Here is a 22,618-nt window from a genome sequence, read left to right as displayed (position 1 = left end):
GTAGATGCTTAAGAAAGTGCAGTCCTGATTAGTACTAATGATGAATTCCTTGAAGTGGTCTCCTCTGTTTGAATTTACACCATTAACCCAATGAAAATATGCAGTACAAATTTGAATCATTCAGCTACTTCACAGGATTCACTATTCACAGTAATCAGGACCTGGCAGTAAATGTTTGCAGAATAGAAACTAAGAATTCAAAAGAGAGTAAGAGTAGATTATAAAAATGTCCTTAATTTAGGAACAATTCAGATTTATTCAGTATTCTAAGGTTTACAAGTCCTTTTCTTTATAAACATCCTAAGATGCCATACAGTTATTTTATAGATAAGGAAATTAAAGTATCACTTACGTGGCTTATCCAGGTCAAATAGTAAATGGTAGAAATGGAATTCAAACCCAGATATTTTTACTTTGGGACTCTTGCACTTGGAGTATCACACTGCCCTCCAGTCAGTCATGGGAGCAATTCTTTTTAAAGTTAATATCATTTTTAAGGAGGAAAAAAGTGAGTTCGTGGGAGAGTCAGTATGTATATTGAAGTTGGGGAAGAGAGAAAAATTGTGAGCCCATCAGTACCAAAATGCTGCACACTTGGCCTGCCTCCCTGTTTGTGGAAAAATTAAATGAGATGATTAGAGCCGGAATAAAGGTGGCTCTAAACTCCCATGGAAGCTACCATGCAGAGACGTTGCAAATGTGTGAAAAATCACAGAAGACTGTTTTTAATCCCATTCTCTATTGGCCTGTGGCTGTAGCCTTGGACACCAAAGGATCAGGGTTCCAAACTGTCTTATCAGAGGTGGCGACCCTCCTGAAGAGAAGCTGAAGAAGGGCAGCAGGCAGACCAGCCTGCTCTTATGCTCTTATAGGGAAGGGTGATGACGGCATTCTGTGGCTAGACTGTATAAACATTCGAAGAGGGGTGCAAGTTGACAGCAAGATCTTTGTGGATGATGAGCTAATTTCTCTGCTTGTGAAGGAGGAAGGAGGATAATGATTTTCCTGTGACTAAGGTGGAGAATGGTGGTACCTTGGGCAGCAAGAAGCATGTAACTGTAGACTTTCCTGCTGTGTCTAAAAAGAATATCCAAGATCTCCAGTAGAACAGATACAGACATGGGGGTGTTTGCTTCTTTTGTCCTAAAGGCAGCTGATGTCAATGCAGTCAAAAAGGTCCTGGATGAAACAGGAAGTAACATCAAGATCATCAGCAGACTGAAGGAGTCTGAAGCTCTGATGAGCTCCTGAACACTACTAATGGCTTCATAGTAACTTTTTGGGGGTGGGGTGGGGTGGGGGTTGGTATTGACATCCCTGCAGAAAAGTTTTATCCCCCACATCCCTCTATCCCCACTCTTACGCCCACACACACATACACACACATATTCTTAGGGAGTTTCTAATTGTGCCTTCTAATTCTTTCTACAGGGCCTGGATTCCTTCTGAAAATATACAAGATATCACAGTTAATATTCATCGGTTGCATGTGAAACGCAGTATGGGCTGGAAAAAAGCATGTGATGAGCTGGAACTACATCAACGCTTCCTTCGTGAAGGAAGATTTTGGAAGTCTAAGAACGAGGACCGAGGTGAAGAAGAGGCAGAATCCAGCATCTCCTCTACCAGTAATGAACAGGTAAGTCCTAATCTCATCAGAAGCTACAAGTCATTGTTAAGTGGGAAAATATTTGAATGCGTGCTCTGCCCCAGCAGAAACCGAACCTGGGTCATATTTTTCAATTTCTTAACCATGTTGTGAGTTGCTCCCCCAAAACCAAACAGTCTTAACATGTGATCCTCCCAGGAAGGAGGAAGTAAATTACTGACTTTGGGGAGTGGGGTGCATTATTTTTTTTCATTTTTTCAGCTGTATGTACAAGGTGCTCCAAAACAGGTAATTTACTAAACAGTGCCAAGTGTCCTAAGAGTACTAAGGCAGAAGTGAGCAGTTTACTCCTTCCTCACCTTTCATCAGTGTTTGCAGCCTAGATAAAGTACTTAACAATATTAAAATAATAGGCTATTACTTTTGTATGTTCACAGCTGAAGGTCACTCAGGAACCAAGAGCAAAGAAAGGGCGACGTAATCAAAGTGTGGAACCCAAAAAAGAAGTAAGTTACCCTGACCTAGTGTCCAAGTGGCTGTTGATCCAGATAATCTTTTCAAAGTTGTGGGCAGAATGGTTCCTCCTATGGATACTTGTGTAAAGCAGTTGTCATCATTGAATTAGTCACATCAATTAAGTGTAAATGTTGTCTTACCACTTTTATATCTTGCACCATTGCTAGAAACAGAGGGTGGTTATCACAGGTTAAAGTTTCCATTTGATTAAAGGATCACTAACTCCTGTGGTTAAGGGGGAACAGCACTTTCTTTATCATTCAACTTTGCCTGGGAACTCTGTTTTACTATTTCTAAAACTAATAATGAAATTCACATGGTTAAAGGGGAATTGGCACTTTCTTTATCATTCAACTTTGTCTGGGAACTCTTTGCTTTACTATTCCTAAAACTAATAATGAAACTAACATAAATGAAGCTGACATTTTAAAAGCCATTACTTTTTTAAAGTGATAATCCTTTCATGATGAAATTCATGTGTTCTTTAAGTCAAGCTCTAGAGCTGAGCTGGACTATAGTCTACATATATATTCAATGAGAAGTGGTTGGGAATTTTAGCAAATTAACTAATAAATCTGGTCAAAACAAGTGATTTCTTAAAAAGTTATTAGTGTGTAGAATAATTTTATATTTAAATATTTAAGCTTACTAGTATTCAGTTTTAAATTATATAACTTATAAAGTTAATCTCTAAGAAACCCAACAATCAAGTTCCCTTTTAGAGTAACTGATTGTATAATTGTGCTAATTATGACAGTTGCTTGTTACATAGCTTTTTATGTCTGTTACTGAACTTCTATGTTCACATAGTTAATTCTTTATTCTTGTGTCTGGGGTGTGTTGCTTTATTGTGGCTATAGATAATGTCTAGTACTTTTTTGCCCTCCAGGAACCAGAGCCTGAAACAGAAGCTGTAAGTTCCAGCCAGGAAATTCCCACAATGCCTCAGCCAATAGAAAAGGTTTCAGTCTCAACTCAGACCAAGAAGTTAAGTGCCTCTTCTCCAAGAATGCTGCATCGGAGCACACAGACCACTAATGACGGAGTGTGTCAAAACATGTGCCATGACAAGTACACCAAAATCTTTAATGATTTCAAAGACCGAATGAAATCTGAGCACAAACGAGAGACTGAAAGAGTTGTGCGAGAAGCACTGGAGAAGGTAATCCTGTCTTTTTGAAGTCTGGTTCATGTAGTTTGTTTTCAGAAAATGTTGCCTAGTAGGTGAACACCATTTCCTGTGGTGGTTGAACTACTTGTATATACTCACCATCTGAGCCACAGATTTACAGCTATGCTTATCACCTACTTAGAACTTTTTGTACTAGACTTATTAATAACCTTAGACTCCTGATTTCTTCTTACGTGTTTATGAAATCAAGAGGATGGCATTATTTGGGTAACAGTGTATGGATGCTGTTTGCCAAGTTGTGTAAACCATGTCAATGTTAACTGACATTTTGGGGGCTTGATTTTTCCCAATTAGCTGCGTACTGAAATGGAGGAAGAAAAACGGCAAGCTGTAAATAAAGCTGTGGCCAATATGCAGAGTGAGATGGACAGAAAATGTAAACAGGTAAAGGAAAAGTGTAAAGAAGAATTTGTAGAAGAGATTAAGAAGCTAGCAACACAGCACAAGCAACTGATTTCCCAGACCAAGAAGAAGCAATGGGTAAATATTAGATAGAGCATTTTTCATCTTTTTATTGAAAATCTACCTTTCATATCTAATATTGTCTCACATGTTAGCTAACAATAGCTTTGCCATGGTGCATTTGGGAATTGCAGTGCTGAATTTTAGCAGTTTCATCTTTTCCACAAACTTCTTTTATCAGTCATTTGTTTAAAAATCAGTTAAATTATTTTACAATTGCACTTCTTACAGTCTCTCACTCCACCACTTAGTATCCAGTTACATACTGTGTTTGGTAGTGTCTCCTTGTTTTACCTTGGTTAGTCTTATCTCCCTAACAAAATGCTAAGCTCTTTGATGACAATACATACTGTGTTTATTAGGGTCTCCTTGTTTAACTTTGATTAGTCTTATCTCCCTAGCTAAATGCTAAGCTCTTTGATGACAATAATGATATCATATGCTTCTCCTGTATCCCTTACTGTGTTGGATACAGAGTAGACTCCCAGTAATTATTTATTGAGTGAGAAAACACAGTTTGCCTGCAACTTCCAAAATTTTGTTGCCTTGTTGAAGTTTACTTCATTTCTTGAAGTTTTGTTGCCACTTTAATTCATCTTACTCACTTTCAGCTTCAGTAATCTAAAGGGAAATATTTTTAAACAATTCATAAAAACTTTATGAACAGTGAATATTGAAAATTAGTTTAAAGGAAAGTTTTGACAAGCAGATAAATGAAGCCTGCTGAGATCCAGCTGTGAAGACAGGTCAGTGAAAAAATGAGGGGGTGGGGGAGGAGCAAAGAGAGCCAGATGGGGGCTAGGAGGCAGGCAGGATGCTTGGAAGCTGTGCTGTCATAACAGTTCTGACTTCTTGCAGGGATGGGGGTAAGAGAGAATGGACCCAATAATCTTAAATGATGATGACATTCAACAGGCTAATCAGAAGAAGGAGATCCCCAACAGTAACTGAAGAATCAGGGAAAAGGAAGGCTTGAAAAGAAAGAAAGAAGACTGGTGTTCTTCACTGTCTGGTAGTAAGATATCCAGGAAAGATGCTAGACCAATATTCAAAGAGAGAACTTGAGTAGATGTATATCAGGTACCTAGACATAATTCTTGAAATAAGATAAGTACTCTTAATGAAGTAGAGTGAGACACCCTTTAAGAAGAAAGATCAAATAGGTGAGATATTCTCTCAAGGATTTTCTCTGAAACACAGAAAGATATCAGGGGAGAAAAGAGCCCAAGAAACTCCAAGCATAGTTATAAGAGAGAAATAATGGCTTTCCTATGGTTGGGACCGCTAACAGTAGAGTACGTTCTCTTCCATTTTATAAGTGGAAGGTCACTGTAAAATTTCAAAATAACATTTTTATTGAAAGAGAAGACTAATCAAAATCAAGATAAAAATTACAATATTGAGCTTGTAAGTAGCCAAATATAATCAGCAGGTCCAAGAACTTTAGGAGTATACTGGAACCCTGCTTTAATGAAGTGCTTGGAGTCTATGCTTTGTGGCTGGCTTCTTTCTTTCACATCTAAAAGCTCAGTTCTCTTAGGATCTTAGATTGGCCTCAATTTATGTTATAACTGGTCACACTATAGTGAGTCTCTAGTATATACGGAAGGATAGAAATGGATAGGTTAATTATTTAATCTACATAAATGGTACATGTGGTTACCAAGTACTACTATTGTAAGAAACACTCAATTAGAGGATGTGTTTATGAAATAAGAACTGAATCATCAGACTTTTTTGACATGGGTAAATAGTTGGAATATATAAGCAGGTTCATAGTAAATTGGGGACATATAAATTGTTTCATTAAAACAGTATGTACTAAGTGAATCACTTTGGAAACAATGTTATGTCAAAATTTATAAGCCAAAACTAACCTATTTGCAAATGGACCAGGCAGCCTGGCTATTGGCAAATCTGAACTGGTCCATGTCCACCCCCCCCCCTCCCCCCGTTTAAAAAATTAGTTCAAAAGTGATTAAGTTATTGAGTATGATACTTTTTAAGTCAACAAGAGTTTGGTGTTTTTTTTTAATTGAATAAATGTGTTGTCATTTAGAAACATTTTAGGGCTTTTTAAAAGTTCATTAGGATTGTTGTTGTTTTTACCTCAGAAAAAAAAGTATTTGTTTTTTAAATAAACCTTACTTTTTAAAGCCTTTACTTAAACTTTTCTCTATGCTTGGGCAACTGTCATTCACTACTGGGTTTATTTCTACATGTGTGCTTTAATGTTTCTTAATACTGTTTTTCTTTTCCCTTTCACTTAAATAAAAAACAAAGAAATACACCAGAAGGTCACACATTGGCATTTCAGTTAGGTGTGTCACATAGTTTACAGCTACATGAAGAAATTATAGCCAAGGTTTGAAGGAGACACTTAATGAAGAAAAACAACAGGGATTCTCCAAGTATCTCTCTTACCCTCCTAATATACTTCCTTCCCCACCCACTTTGACCCCCAACCCCCTGACCCAGCAGGTGTGAACCTGTTCAGAGGCTTGCTAACATGCCATGTGTGATCTATATAAATACTTCTTGTTCATGTGGCTTTTCAGCCAGTGTTTCTAAGGACTTCCAGAAGTTTGTGAAATCCAGGAATATGGATCTCTAGAAAATACTTACTGAGAACACTATTACAAGTTACCTCATAGCTGAATTTGAGGGAAAGCAAAGGAGAGTACCAACATAGACCTTTTTAGTTTCTTTATATTAGGAAGAGTTATCTTACTTTAGTCTTTATTATTATTATTTCTGTTTTTGTTTTTGTTTTTTTTGCAGGGCAATGAGGGTTAAGTGACTTGCCCAGGGTCACACAGCTAAAAGTGTCAAGTGTCTGAGGCCAGATTTGAACTCAGGTCCTCCTGAATCCGGGGCTGGTGCTTTATCCACTGTGCCACCTAGCTGCCCCCTACTTTACTCTTAAAATTGGGGGGATACTGCATTTCATCTTTTGAGTACCCCTATAACTGTGATCAGTATTGTCTTACAGGGTCCTGTTTTACTAAGTAAATAAAGTGTAAAGGGACCTTGTCTTCAGAAAAAGCAGATTTCCATTCCTGAAATTTAAATACCATTCAGACTTTGGTTTAATATTCTCTCATTCTCATAAGAGGTGATACCTGATCATGGTCTTGAAAACTTATTTCTTTTGGCAATTATGCCATATATTCCTTTGTTCCATTTTTTTTTTCATAAAAGTGTATTCTGTGCATTACATTTATCTTGTTACTCAGGGTTTTTTTTTTGGGGGGGGGTTATTTTTTTTTTAATGGGGCAATGGGGTTAAGTGACTTGCCCAGGGTCACACAGCTAGTAAGTGTCAAGTGTCTGAGGCCGGATTTGAACTCAGGAACTCCTGAATCCAGGGCCGGTGCTTTATCCACTGCGCTACCTAGCCGCCCCGTTACTCAGGTTTTAAGAAAAAAAAAAAACTAAAATATTTTTAAACTCCTGTTGCCCAGTATTATGTGGGTATCTGGATGTACAAATTCTTCAGGATAAACTTGACTATCACAAGATGATAGGTAGCTCCCCCAAAATTAAATGGCCTTTATTTCCAAAAAAAAAAGCCCTCAGTCAAACCTCTAATTTTACAAAAGGGAAAAAAAAACAAAACCAAGATCCAGAGATGAACAGTGGCTAGCTAAAGATTACATGGGTAGTACATAGCAGCACTGGGATTCTGATCTAGGTCCCGAGGCTACCTCACATGTTTTCAGTAGAATGACTTTTCACTTGCCAGGCTATAAACCAAAAATATTCAGAGTATGGTACTCGGTTTTCAAGATTTGGCTATAGTAAGAACTAGAGATGATTTTCTCTTATTTTTGTCTTGTGGGAAAATTGTCATTATCTAATAAACTGTGTCCAGTCGTGTAAATAAACTGCTACATAAATTAATGGCAAGTTGGATACTTTGGGAGACATATTGATTCTTTGTTATCAGGTCCAAGGATATCACTTTGTAATTGTTGACTTGAATGCACTAATAAATTCTGTACTTTGATGGAGTTGTTCCACCTTAAAAATTTTCAGATTTAAATACCAGTTATTCAATTAATATTTATTATTAGCACCAACCTTGTGCCTAATGAAGTGGTCCTTGCCTTTTGGTGGTGATGTATGAAGAGTTAAGCAACACATCAAAAAGTGTATTCTGTCTGCATCCAATCAGAAAAGGATTGATTAGAAAGAGTTTGAGTTCATTAGGAGAGAACTCCTTGAAAAGGGTAATTTTAAAAAATTTTACTTTTTTCATTTATGAGCTAAGTTTGGAAGGATGTTAGAGACATGGTTTGTTAAGAAGAGGGAGGGTATTTTCAGCTATAGAAAAATCTAAGTAAAACATGAAAGAGGTTAATGTAAAAGCTGTGTTAATACATATGAGATGAGTTCAGCATGAGCTTCCATATTGATGGGACGTCTTAAATACTACTACACAACAAGGAGGTTAGGATGACAACATATGTTCTTTTTTTTTAGTGAAGCAATTGGGGTTAAGTGACTTGTTCAGAGTCACACAGCTAGTAAGTGTTAAGTGTCTGAGGCCAGATTTGAACTCAGGTACTCTTAATTCCAGGGCCAGTGCTCTATCCACTGTGCCACCTAGATGCCCCAAACATATGTTCTATGTCAGGGAAATAAAAGGACTAAAGTAGTGTTAAAGAAAAATGCTGGTATTTGGGAAAATAAGAATAACCAGAAGGTAAGACCAAGTAGTAATTATTCACATGATAGCATAAGAATGAGAGATCACATTCCCACTAGAAATAAAGAGCACAAAGTAATTCATTATGGGAGTTTTCCTGAAGGTCCTTTTTTTATATATAACATTGTTCATACAAAAAGAAAATTAACATTTCTTGCCTCTGTCATTATCGGTTGTTGGCCCTTGGTATTCAGGAAAAAGCAAAGATGTAATAGGGGATGGATAAGCAATATTATCAGCTTACTACAAGGATAAATGGCGATCATTGACAAAAAGATCTTTATTTCAAAATTTTGCAGGTAAGTCCATCAAGTAGTGCCCAGATTTGAATTACCAAGGCAGGGTTTGACTCAGAATAAGAAGAAACTTCCCAGTCATTAGAGCTGTCCCAGAATGGAATGGGCTGCATCCTAAGAAAATGAGTTCTTTATCACCAGTCAATTGGAAGTAGGGTATTTTGGAGAGGATTCTTGTTTCAGAAGCAAATTAGACTAGGTAACTTCTTAGAACCCTTCCAACTTTCAGATTCTGTGAAATTGGTCCAGACACAGCAATCATTCAAGTATTAGTGATGGTGCTAGCTTAACAAATTTCAAGTGTTTACTGATCTGTTATTTTCACTGGTCTTCCTTTTGCTTCATTGCTTAAAGAAAGGAGGCATAAGATTTAAATTTGTTAATCCCTTCCTTGACTAGATCATTTTGGAATGATTGATCACAGGTTCATCACAGCTCTAAAGCTAAAAGGGACCTTAAGGTCATCATCTCCATTTCCTTAATTTTTTTAGATAAGGAAGCCCAGGGCAAGGGAAGGGAAGCACTTTGTCAAAGGTCACATGGGTAGTAAGAGGTAGAGCAAAAACCAGATTCAGGTGCAGTGCCTACTTACTAGGTCAGTGCTCTTCCCAAGGCCCAATGTAGCAGCTGCCTTGCCTGATACTCAAACTGACTTGTTAATTTGGCTATACCTTGTCTCATTAAATGCAGAAAGTGGGCATATTCAACATAGTAACCAAACTAAAATTAGCAAGGAAGAGGTTTAGTTTCTCAGGCTCTGTGTCCCAGGCTGTAATAATCATGCCTCCTGGCTTGTTCTCCCTAGTGCTACAACTGTGAAGAGGAAGCCATGTACCATTGCTGTTGGAATACATCCTATTGCTCGATCAAGTGTCAGCAGGAACACTGGCATGCTGAACATAAACGCACCTGTCGCCGAAAAAGATGAAAGCTGTATTCCTCCTCCTCCAGAGCGAGCGAGCGAGCAAGAGAATCACCCCGATGATTGCTATTCTCAGACAAAGCGGTTTTTGTTTCCAAGAAGCCAAAATTGTTTAGAATTTGCTTCCCATTTTGCACCAGCCTTTAAACACTTTTCGTGAAGAAATTTTGCACAGTAGTTTAAATCTTCTGTTCATGCTCCTCCAGATTTTGTCAGTAAGTAAGATTAACATCAGTGGAGGGTATTTTAAGGGTTATTTTAAATGAATTTTAATTGAGGATTTGTTGCATTTTCAGCAAATTTTAAAACATTTTTAGGTTTTACAGAGATTTTAACCTTTAAACAACAGATCTTTAAAAAAAACAACAGGTGAATATAAGTGAGTTTAACAAAGAAACATTTAAAATAGATCTGAATGTAAGAAATATAGAACTGTTTCAAAAATAAAACATACTACCTTGATGTAACATTTATTTCTTAACCTTGTTGAGCTGGTTTTGTTCAGCTTAATTTACTGTTTAAAGGCATTATCTATTGGTTATGCCAGTGGGTATATGATTGAATTTAGGGAACAGGGTTGACACAGCAGGTGCTAGTCCTGCATATTTTTTCTTAAATATTTCCCAATTGTGTTTTTCATTATTTCTTTTCAATATATAACTTTTATAACAAATTATTAGCTTTGATCTTGTAGTTTAAAATTGCAGGGAACTGGGGTAATCTTTTACTGAGCTGGATCTTAGAGAAAATGAATATTTAAATTTTAAAGTTTGCACATTTCATTCTTGTCCTAACACGAGTGCTTGTAACAAAACAAGGAAAAGCCAAAAACTACCTTTATTCATACATGAAATTTTAGATGAGGCATACAAATTTCTTTAATGCTTCCCTTCCCTCCCCAAATATCATCTGACTGCCTATTATCTGGTGTCACCTAGTCCATTGTAAGTTAATACTCAAAGGAAAGAAAGCACTTAAGTGTCACAGAAGCCGTTATGTTTGTAGTAATGGGTCATTGCCTGTTAATGAGCTCCATCACTGTACACAGAATGAAGAATAATGCATGTTAATTTTCTTGTATTAAAGATGCCGTGATTTGTAAAAAGTCTGTATTTTGAGGAATGTCTGGATTAAGAAGCATTACCAATAGGAATGGATCGATAGTTGAATAATGAGGTTTTTTTTATACATAGATATATAAATGACATCCAGTAAAACTTAAATTTCTTTTCTTTCAAAATGTCTCATAATTTGTTTTTTCAAAGGCTGATTGATCTTAGACCAAGTCAAATTCCCTTTATCATCTAGCTATTTTTTGAGAAGTTAGAGGAATAATTTGTAAATATTTATTTAGATCTTTGATATTTATTAAAAGCAATTACACACAATGGAAGTGAAAGAAGAAGGAGAAAAGCCTTTTAAAAAGTTTTCTCTGGGTTTTGTCAGGGTCACTCTAAATATAAAAACCTAACTAAACCTTCTGTGAAAAAAACATTCAAACCTAATGTTGTTGCAGATGGTGGTGACACAAGTTAATTGACCAACGACTGCCAAATAATGCACAATATTTTGCAGAAACTACATAGCAGCCCCATTCAAAACAACATACTAAATTACGCAGTTACTTGCATTATTTCTCGTTTCTGTGTAATTAATCCATGTTGCCACTGTGCTGTGGCAATGGTGAGGTCCATCATAGCTGAAGAAAATTAATCTTGTTCAGTTATTTTACAAATTCCCAAACTTCGATCCACCCCTATGAAAGCAAGTTATTGTGGAAATATTTTTGGTGTAAAATCATTCCAGAGTATGTACTATTTAACTGATAGCTGCATGAAAGTAAGATTCGTGTTACTTTGGCTTTTTCGTCTCTGTTGACACGGTTGCACATTTCCAAGTTACTACAGCGTGAAAACTGTGTGTTTAAAAAAAAAAAACAAAAAACAAAAAAAGACATTGTGGCCTGGTTTTGTATAAGTTTTAGGTAAAATTACAATTGATTGTTTTAGGAATCATTATTAAAAATTAATTTTCTGCAAATCATAAAGCTATATTACGGTGTTGAGCTTAGCCACTATGCACATTGTAATTATTCATTGTGGCTGTCCAGTTCTATGATGCATTCTGGCATTTTGTAAGCTGCTCTGACTAGCAATATATAGAGTCATTTAATGTGTTAACATTGGTTAATAAATGTATTTAAAAAAATCACTGGCTTAATAAAGTGTCAATCTAGTCCAGTCCCCTGCATCTAAATACAACTGCAGCTGAATGTTGATTCTGTATTATGGGTCATTCATTGGCAACCATTTTCTTTATAAAAGAGTAATTTTATTAAAGTAATAATTCTCCTACAAACAATATTTATTTAATTTGAAATTTCATTCATGATTTTTTAAAGTTGTGTTTTGTACCATGGTTAACAAGAGAGGTATGATATCCATTTAAGGAACCTGATAAATTTAATGCATCGCCATATTTGGATTTTTCCAGCTTTTTCAGGAAAACTGTATTTGGTCAATAAAACTGTCTATAATCTAAGAAAGTTGGTCTGGTTTCTGCATCATGCAAAACTGGGCAAACACTTTAAAATGTATGTTAGCAAGAAATTCAGCTAAAAGTTTTTTTCCCCAAATGCCACTCAATGTTCTGTTGACTAGGTGACCTTACTTTAAGTCACTGGGATTAGAACATTGTGATTTCAGCTACAAACTAGAAATGCTTATTCTTTTAGGAATTGTGCTGTCATTGAAATTTGCTAACAAGTGTATATGGGATATGTTCACTTGTATGTATTTGTGTCATTTCTTGGGCCATACCCTTTCCTCTTCTTCACCCTGCTACTCTCATCCACAGGTGGAGGAGATCCCATTGACCCTAAAGGGAACTCCAGCTGCAGGACATGTCCAGAGAGGAAGGAAAATCCTCATTGTAATCACTTCCAACATTCAATGTTTGACCATTTCTGTGTATTATCTTTGGTTCTCTATATAGTGTGTGTCACAAAAAGAGACAGAGACAGAGAGAGAGGGAACATCAAAAAGCAAGAATTTGTTTCTTTGTAAATTGAATATAAAACAAAACTATCTTGGATTTTCACTGTATTAAGCATTTGTTATTCCATTTTAAGAAATAATGTTCCTATAGCAGTATCTGTGTTTGCTTTTATGCTATACATATATTCCACTGGAACATGTCAGACATGATGACTAGTGGATCCCATCTTTTTCGTAATCTGGTGCTGCTCCTACTTTCAGCTCACCAATCCCCAAACGTTGATAGTTTCAGTGTCAGAGACTCCTCCCCAGCATTAAAAAGAGGTTTACCTGGTCCTTAACTGCTGCTCTGTGCATGTTTCTTATCCTGTAAGCATACATCTCTGAAAGACAAAAATAGTTTAAGTTCTGAATATTGGTTTCTCAGATTATCAGAGGAAATGAGGTTTGCAACATTGTTAATAAAAATCATTTAAATTACCCTATTATGACTTTGTCAGTCAAGTAGCATTTATTACCTTATATACCAGGCACTGTGTTTATTAAGCACTGGGGATATAAAGAAAGGCAAAAATAGTCATTAAGCTAGACACATTTTTCTTAGTAACAGTTACTAACTGCAAATACATATCTCTAAGACCTGGGCTCATGTAGGAAAGTGATGCTCTAAAATAAGTTTACCAAATTAAGGAATTTTCTTAAACTTTGGCAAATTTATATTAAAAAGTCCACATGTTATTTGGCCAAGTCTGACTACAAAAGAAGAAAAAGGTAATTAAAAATGAGAAAAAATTCCACCACCTGGAACAAGACCAGACTGTATTAAAACTGCCATTTTGCTTAAATACCTAAAACTAAACTAATAGTATTGTCTCATGGATGTCCTACTTAATGATTTTTAATCAGTGTAGAAAATCCCAGCTTAAGGAGGACTAGTGGCACTGAAGTTATTTTATATAAAGACAAGTGCTTATGGAAGTTCATACATAGGTAAACAATCTATTTGCAATTTGGTTTATACTGCTAATTAGATTAGTTATCACATTTTTTTTAATAAATAGTACAAATTCAATTCAAAATGCCTATTTTTCAGAGAACTTCCAGTCTATAAAGACAAAGTAATTTCTAGTGTCTAACAAGGATGACAGATTGCTAATAATAGGGGTTCCAGAGAACCCAAAAAACAAAATAGGGATGACTAGGGTAGAAATACCTCTGGCATGAACCTGAGGGACAAGGAAGTGGTGCTTAGAATAAGGGACTTTGCTTGGGCAGCTTATAACTGAAACCTAAGAATTCCAAGTGGAGCTGTCAATAGATTTCTATGCCCTTTATAATACCAAAGGTAATTTGATTTAAATCTTAATCCCTGAAATAAATGTGGAACACTGGCAGAGAGGACCAGTGTGGAATGTCCAGTGGCAGAGCCAATGTGCGGGCTGTAGTCTTGCCTGATGACAGAGGTAGGAGTCCTGGCACGAGATTATTGACAAAGAACAGAGGAATGTTCAAGATATTCACCCTCAGCCTGGTCAGCAATGCCCAGGATTCCCATGTAAATCAACCCCTGTCCAAATGATTAACAATTCTGAACTAATCAAGTCTAAATAAATGTTTTCATCATTTATATCCTGAACTTAAGGTATGTGGGTTGAGGCAACAAGATATCGTGATGTGGGGTAACTAGGTGGCACAGTGGATAAAGCACCGGCCCTGGATTTAGGAGTACCTGAGTTCAAATCCAGCCTCAGACACTTAACACACTAGCTGTGTGACCTTGGGCAAGTCACTTAACCCCAATTGTCTCACTAAAAAAAATAACAACAACAACAACAAAAAAGATATGATGTGAAATGGAAGGTACATTAGGACTCAATAAATAGCTCATTCATTCAACTAGAATAGAGTGCAAGGTCCTATGCTCAGTTTTGAGGGATATGCAATTACAGGAGTCCCTGCTATGAAGAAACATAGACTCGGGCAGCTAGGTGGCGCAGTGGATAGAGCACCAGCCCTGGAGTCAGGAGTACCTGAGTTCAAATCCAGCCTCAGACACTTAACACTTACTAGCTGTGTGACCCTGGGCAAATTACTTAACCCCAATTGCCTCACTAAAAAAAAAAAAAAAATAGAAAGAAAGAAAAAGGAAAAAAGAAAAGAAACATAGACTCTAGCAGGGGAAATAAGACAAATAAGTACAAATAATAATATAGTACAAATAAGTACAAATCTGGATCCTGTGGAAGTTCAGAGGAGGGAGAGGAGAAAGGGGAAGTTTCATGAAGGAGGTGGCTGTGAAATGAACTCTTATTAGAGTTCCATCTATTGAATGGAAAATGATGGATAAAACTTGAGATGGGAGGGAGAGGAGGTGCACAAGCAGGACTAGAAGTGTATAGTAATGATATCCTATATCTCATGGTATGTTTTTAGATAGAAATCTAGAAAGGCAAATGTGGATCCATATGGTGAAGAACCTTAAATGTTAGGCTGAGATATGAACTTGATTTACTAGGTAGTTAAAAACCTTGAGCAAAGGGTTATTACAGAACACTGTGCTTTGAGATTAATTTGTCTGTGGTGTGTAAGATGAACTGAACAAGAGGAAGACTAGGCATCTGTTGTAATATTTCAGCTGTGATAGGAGGACCTAAAGCAGGGTAGTTGCAGTGGAAAGGGAAAGGATGGGATGGAAGTGAGAAATATTTCTAAAATAGGATTAATAGGAATGAGTAAGAATTGAGAGAGAGGAGTTGCAGGAAAGGGAGGATCGGGAATTAAAGATAAGTTAATTGAAGTTTTCATCCAGGTTTGCCACAGAAAGGGTGGTTAATAGGAAGAAGATGGAAACAGCCTGGTGTACTGGAATCAGCAGGTCTAAAAGTCAGGAAAACCTCCTGGCTCTGGCATTAAATAGATGTATGGCCTTGAACAGATAATTTAATATATTCAGTCATTGGTTTCCTCTTTAGTAAAATGAGGTTGGGCCAGATGATCTTTAAAGGCCCATTTTAGTTCTAACATTCTATAATGAGTCTGATTTTCATTCAGTAAGTTTAAGATTTTAAGGGCATTCAGATACTAATATCTAACAGAATTAGAAATGAATAACTTGAGCTCAAGACAGGTTAAAACTGGATAAAGAAATTCAGAAATCATCTGAGTAGCAGTGACAGTTGAAGCTGTGGGAGTTGATAAGATCACAAAGTATGCTGGTATAGTAAGATTTCCTTCAGTAATCATTCTTTTTTCAAATATATTTAATCTTCCTCTCTCCATCGATTCCTTTACATTTGACTGTCTATTCAAGTGTCCTCAGTCTTTAAGAAAAGCCCATCTTCAAACTACTATTCATACTCTCCTCAGGTTTATGACCTAACTTGAAGCAGTTATCTGATGCTTTCCCTAACAGCAGCTCTCCAAAAGCCCTTGATTCCCGAACAGCTTAGTGAAAATAAGCATTCCAAAGCCACCAACGACCTTTTCACTGCCAAACCTAATGCCTTTTTTCTCCATCCACAACCTTCCTGCATTTATTTATTCAGGTAGCATTTGACTCTGTGCATCCTGCACTCTTATCAAAAAAGAATCAAAGAATCACAACAAATATCAGAGAACATTTAGTCCAAGCCATACCTACGTGAGCATCCTCTCAGCAATAAAACCCAGAGGTGATTTGATCTAGTCTTTGCTCTGAGACCTTTGAAGAGAGCACCACCTCCCACCGCAGCTTTCTGCCCTTTTGGACAGGTTGACTTATTTGGAAGCTCTTACTTACATTAAGCCTAAGTTTGCTTCATTAAAGATATCATGTTCCTTTTCATGTCCTCTGGGATTCAGCAAAGTAAATCCTTCAAACAGCAAAAAACAACTATCATGCTTTCCCCACCCTAACACATACATAGACCTAAGTCTTCTCCAAGTTAAACATTCCTAGTACCTTTTAATTTATCATGACCTCAAGACCTCTCACAATCCTAGTTAACCTCCTCTGGGTGTTCTCCATTTTATTAGTATCTCTTTTTTAAAAATGTGCCCAGCATTTAATAGAGTAAATTAGAAATTTACTTTTTTGAAAAAGGCTTTCTATAACAAAGATTCACAGTTTGGTATGCAACCCTTCTTTTTTCTGTCCATCATTTATTTACATAATTTATTCATGTTTTACATAAGTAGAACACAGAAAATTCTCCCCCACCTCCCCTAAATCTTGCCATTTATCCATAAAAAATTATTTTGTAAACTTTAGTAAAGAACATTTCTAAATACAATTAAGTCACTGACTTTCTTTAATTTTTAGGAAACTTTTGTTTAAAATTAGATTTGAGAAGTGCTTGAGTTGACACCTCAAACATGAAGAAGGCTTTAAAACTTTTTAGGAGGTTCTTAATACTTCCACTCTTTAATGCACATCTGCAGTGGCATCATGACAATATTTAGCAATTTAGTTTTCTTATTACTGAATGCAACTGGTTAGGTTGCATTTAGGTATGGCTTTAGAAGAGGAATAGTTTTAGAAGCAAAATTGAATTTGTATTACTCTATTAAAATAAACTCAGAAACATGATACCTCTAAATCATCTTTTTTGGATTCTTATGAAAGTAAACACTAATCTTAGTTTTAAGGTGCAAAAATGGTTAGTTCCATGTTTACTTATATTGAAAATTCCAGTGGTAATTTTAATACCGATTAAACTATGCTTTAAGATTTTTGTATTTCAGTTATATTTACATCATAAATCAATGTCAGTCACTAAGTTCTCCATCACTGAAATATGCATTTTTCTTTATCCTTGGGCATCTTGAATCATCTGATGTTGAATGAGGGTTCCTCTGCACTGGGCTTCCATCTTTTTTGGTCGTCTTCAATTTTGGCTTGCTGGAAAGCTATGACTTGGCTGAGGCTATCAAAAGAAGGGTCTTCTCCTTCATCTTCACTTTCTTCCATTCTTCAATTTCTTCTTCCAGTTCAATAATTTTCTTTTTCTTTTCTTTCTTTTTTGGTGGTTCATGTTTTCCAACCACATTTTTAGGACAAGCATAACTTAGGTGACCTGTTTCTCCACATTCATAATACCTAGATTTATCAAAGTAGTTAGTTGTGTCTTGGATGAACTCAGCCACTCTTCCATTGTCAATAGCAATGGTATCACTCTCCCAAATAACTGCTTATTGTTTAGTGCCCTCAAACAGTTTTGTGCAGATTCTTTATCCAAAAACAAGATAAATGCAAGACCTTTGCTCTTCCTGGTATCTTTGTCTTTCATAATAGTAACTCTTGTATGCCATTGTTTGTCAGAGAAAAAGGCAAGTTAGATACATACACAGTGCTCTTCCTTGGTGCTGATCCACAACTCATTTTTCCTCACTAATCTAGACAGCAAAGCTAAAGAGTTCCAAATCTGAGTAGATAGCTCCTTCAGTGAACTGAGGCAAAATCTCTTGAAGTCCAGTCTGGAGGGTGCTTTCACTCACAGCACAAGGTGTCGGGAAATCCTTGGAGTTTCCCCAAACCACTGGTGATTCAATATGACTTTACCTCCATAGTTCCAAATGCATCATCAGGCCAGGTGTCTTAAAGACAAATAACAACAGCGGGTCCTTTCCCCTTGTTGTCTTTCTTTCTATGTATGGGGAAATGTCTATGTTTCTTGGTATAAAGTAAGTCAAGAAGTTCGGAGCTGCTCTATTTTTGACAAAAGGGAGGGCTCCAGAAACTGCCTATATAATTGAAGTCTCCCATGAATTCTACTGGTCTCTAACAGATTATTGAGCTGCTCCCTGAAATTTTCTCTTTCATCTTTCCTTCCAAGCGAAGTATAGTATACTTTAATTGACAGAATCACTCTTACTTCTTTCCCCAAATGCTATCCACCTTATTTCCCTACTCTGGTCCTTAGATTTCCTCTCATGGTATTCTACCCCACTTTTTTCTATCCTCTTTCATTTGAATGTCATACCCTTTTAAGGCCATATTCTAGACATGGGTCTCATCCCACCAAGTCTCAGTGAAACCTACATAAAGTCAGATTTGCCTCCTTGCTTTTAGGGGTCCTCATTGATCTTATCCATATTTGTATGGATATTTGGGGTTACAAGTTTACAAATTGGCCTCTTTTTAAAAAAATTTTGTCCCTTCTGAACTTTTGAGTATCTCACAGCTATTCTACTTTGTACCTAAGTTGTATGGTGGTTACAGAGAGTGTTTTTTTTTTCTTTTCAGTTTAGAGCCCTTTTGTTGAGATTTGCAAAACTCTAGGCAAACACTTTATCTACTCTTTTTAGGTATATTCCCTCCCTGACCAGGAGTCTGTCATTCCTCTACTTTATGCAATGGTTCACTTTATTAGGCATAGTCTCCTGTTCATTTCCAAAAAGTCTTTTTCTTTTGAATCCCTTTCCTTTGATGGAATTAAACACCACTTACATTTCTAAAGTCTTTAGTTTCTTTCCCAAGAAAGCAGTATTTAGCAATGCTTTCTTGGTTTATTCTAGCAACATAATTTGTGCCTACATGAATCACCAGAATTAGGTAGTTGTCATCTGGTTCAACAAGTTTTAGAAGGTTCTCTGTACATCCTTGAAACACACCCTAGGAAGACAGAATACTAGTGTTATTACCATATTCACAAATCATTCTGTTAGGACTCCCATTCAATAAAGAGTCCCCACTCATCACTTTTCAGCTCTTTCTGTGACCTTCATTGGGTGATTTCATCTGACAACATCTTTAGGTCTACACTATCATTCCATTCCTTGCCACCAGTTATCTTTTCTTTTGATCATTAAACTCATTTCTCTTTTAGAATAATCTTTTTTTTTTTCCCTTTAGGTCCAAGTTTTCGGTGATCCTTTTCTCCTTTGTGTAACATTTTGCCAAATTCCAATTTCTTCACATAGATTAGGATTATCCTCTGCCTCTTCAAATAATTTTATTTCTTAGTTTCTTCACTGAATCCTTTATTCAGACTCTTTACGTAACACTTTCTTGTAACTGATGACCAAAAAGTGGAGGTCAAATGGAAACTTTAACCATTAGTCAACATCAAAGAAGGTAAGATACACAAATTTGTTCCCAAGGAACTTGGGATAAGAAGGAGATTCTATGGATATTCTATGTTAATAATAGTTCACCTTTGTATAACACTTAAAATTTATGGAAAAAAATTATTGGAATGTACACATTAATTCAGTGTCACAAGTATTATTGTCTCCATTTTACAGATGAAGAAATTGAAATTCAGAAAGGTGAAATTATTTTTTCCTTGGTAACTCATTCAACCTGGAGCCAGGAAGACCTGAATTCAAATACGACCTCAGATACTTACCAGCTGTGTCACTCTGTGCAAGCTACTTAACATCTGTTTGCCTCAGTTTCTTCTTATGTAAAATGGGGATAATAGCACTTCCCACAGTTGTGAGGAACAAATGAAATATTTGTAAAGAGCTTAGCACGGTGTCAGGCACATAAGAAGTGCTATATAAATGATAGCTATTATTATTCTTAATCCAAGGTTCCTGATTCCAAGTTATACAACATCATGTCTCTGGAAGGACCATAGGATCATAGATCTAGAGCTAGAACAAATCTCAGAGATCACCTAGATCAACCCCCTCATTTTACTGAAGAGAAAATTGAGGCCCTTAAAATTTGCCCAAAGCAACACAGAGTATGTCAGAGATGGGATCTGAACCCAGGTCCCCAAGCTCCAAAACTAGTACTTTTAATTTTGACCCATACTAAGCATTATTCTGAGTTTGTAGTTATTCTTGGTCAACATTTATTGATTGAGAAGGGAAAAAATCATTGAGCAGTCAGCATGTGCCAAGAACACAATAGAAAAAGAAGATAATGAATGGTCTCCATCTTCAATTAACTTTAGTTGAACTGTGGAAACTGGGGGGAAAGAATTTGAAATGCTGACAGAGCATCACTTTTAAGTACAGTAACCTAAGGTACATCTAGGTAGTGAGGGAACTGGCACCATGGAATGAAGTTAGTTAATCAAGGGAGAATTATATGGGTAGAATATAAAATGTTATTTTTACCATTTTCACAAGCACTTTTACTTATATGTAAAGCAATTCAAAGCCTGGGAGGTTCGATAACCACATAGACAAAATAAAGGCTAGAATGTGGTGAAGCAGAAGGAAGGACAGAGGTAGAAAGCTACTCTCCATAGAAGTCCCATTTCCCACTTTCATTTTCATTGGAGACTTCTATCTTGCCACTGAACTTCGAGTAATCTGGAGGAGTGAGACTGACAACTTTTGTGCAGCTCTGCCTCGCTTCAGTCCAATTCATGTACACATCAAGACATCACACTCATTATGTCTTTGGTCCTCTTGGAGAAAAGAAGACAGAACAGCAACGTTGGAGAACAACAAATCTTGGCAGGACTTAGAGTTGAAGAGTTAGAGACCTCCTGTGAGGTTTCTGTTACAGATTCTTCCTTGAACTTCAAGAAGATATGAGGTCACAGGATCTCCATGAGGGATTGAATGAGAGTTGTAAAAAATTTGTAACACCAAGTCTGATCGTGTTCTGGGATAATAGAGTACAATTCAACATCCATCCTCTGATTAAATGTCTGTGCCACTTAGGTGGTTGGTTGTTCTGTGTTCCAAATAGGCTTGGTCCCTGAAAAGGACTTCTGAAGACAAAAGCTTCCCACAACTAAGGCCTTGGAATTGCCAGATCACCCTTCTTGGGAAGAAGAGAGGAGCAAAGGGTTTTCCCTAGTGTGATAATGTACATATAAAAAATACCTTCCTCTCTCACTAAAAAAAGGCTAAAGTTAAAATGTCTGGGCTCTAAGGTAAAGGACAAATAGTAGAACCCATTCCTCTTCCTTCTCTAGCCATGTATCACCTCAACTGAGGACTCCAGAAAAAGCCAGCTAAGCTCCACAACTACATGCCCAATTGAATAATGCCTAGCAGGGACTGCAAAGACTGGCAGACCCCCACCCTGCAGACTCCATTCCATGAGAGACCAGGAGGGGGAAACAGACTCAGGAAGAGCAAAGCCATAGCAACAACTGAACACAATGAAGGCCATGCAGCACTGGAAGACATCAGTTTGCCCTGGTCTCTCACTCCACCAAGGGAGTTCCCATCTACCCCTGTTCCCTGAGCAGGACTATTATTCCTAGCTATGATGCATGTATTTGTAGGACTGCCTGCCCCAGATTTCTGAGAGAATGTTCTACAGCTCTTCTTCATAGATCATTTCATTGAGTACTTCTACATTAATCTAATTTTGTACTCCGAGTAGTAAAACACACACACACACACACACACACAACTACATGAATAAAAGTTTGGGAGCTATGGCATTTGAATGAATGCAGATACACCAAATACCTTGAAACTTTTCTGGGCACCTCATGTAAGGAAAGGGTTCACCAGGTGATAGACATTTGATTTGATCCTCACAACAATCCTCTAAAATACTGAAGGCAAGTACTAATATTTTTGTTTTACAGAGGAGAATACAGGCTGAAAGACATTTGCTTAAACAAATACAGGCTAAATAACAAACTGCTTAGTCAGCAATTTTCCCAAAGCAAGCAAGTGGTGAAACTGGAAACAAAGGCCAGGGGAATATTTTTATTCATTCACAGCTCTATGAAAACCACTCACCTTGTCTCCATAAAGTCCTATAAAGAGCAGTACAGTAATTAAGGCCCAACACTAATGGACTCTATCCTGCCACACCAAGCTTTGAGATGGAACAATCAAGCTCATCCCACACTTCCAGTTAAGATGACTTTGTGAAGGGACACATACCACAGCAAAGCTCTGAGAGGCTACCAATCCATTTTATGTTTTGCTATGTATTTGAAAATTATTTTTTGTGTAAGTTTAGAATGAAACAATTTAAAAGAAAACAGACATTTACAATATATCCA

The 22,618-nt window shown here is 36.8% G+C and overlaps 1 protein-coding gene and 1 pseudogene across 7 annotated transcripts in view; one reads left to right on the top strand and one right to left on the bottom strand.

Annotated features, from left to right (window-relative positions):
* ZMYND11 (zinc finger MYND-type containing 11) overlaps window positions 1-13,179 on the top strand; it is a 142,991-nt gene extending 129,812 nt beyond the window's left edge. For 4 of the 7 annotated variants that reach the window (XM_043965825.1, XM_043965824.1, XM_043965828.1 and 1 more), the window contains 5 exons: window positions 1,432-1,639; window positions 2,047-2,115; window positions 3,015-3,287; window positions 3,612-3,797; window positions 9,592-12,253. In XM_043965825.1, coding sequence (XP_043821760.1) covers window positions 1,432-1,639; window positions 2,047-2,115; window positions 3,015-3,287; window positions 3,612-3,797; window positions 9,592-9,714 — 859 coding nt within the window. In that variant the 3' untranslated portion in view covers window positions 9,715-12,253. Of the gene's footprint in view, window positions 1-1,431; window positions 1,640-2,046; window positions 2,116-3,014; window positions 3,288-3,611; window positions 3,798-4,694; window positions 6,462-8,684; window positions 8,790-9,591; window positions 12,254-12,564 lie in introns of those variants that run through there. The other 3 variants (XR_006353213.1, XR_006353214.1, XM_043965827.1) reach the window with 3 other exon arrangements.
* A 4,271-nt stretch (window positions 13,180-17,450) lies between these two features.
* Window positions 17,451-18,063, bottom strand: LOC122730072 (annotated as a pseudogene).
* Window positions 18,064-22,618: the final 4,555 nt, after the last annotated feature.

The sequence above is a fragment of the Dromiciops gliroides genome, chromosome 5, assembly GCF_019393635.1.
Source record: "Dromiciops gliroides isolate mDroGli1 chromosome 5, mDroGli1.pri, whole genome shotgun sequence".
Lineage (NCBI taxonomy): Eukaryota > Metazoa > Chordata > Mammalia > Microbiotheria > Microbiotheriidae > Dromiciops > Dromiciops gliroides.
Note: the sequence above shows the minus strand (reverse complement) of the source record. Positions and strands in the feature narration are given on the sequence as shown.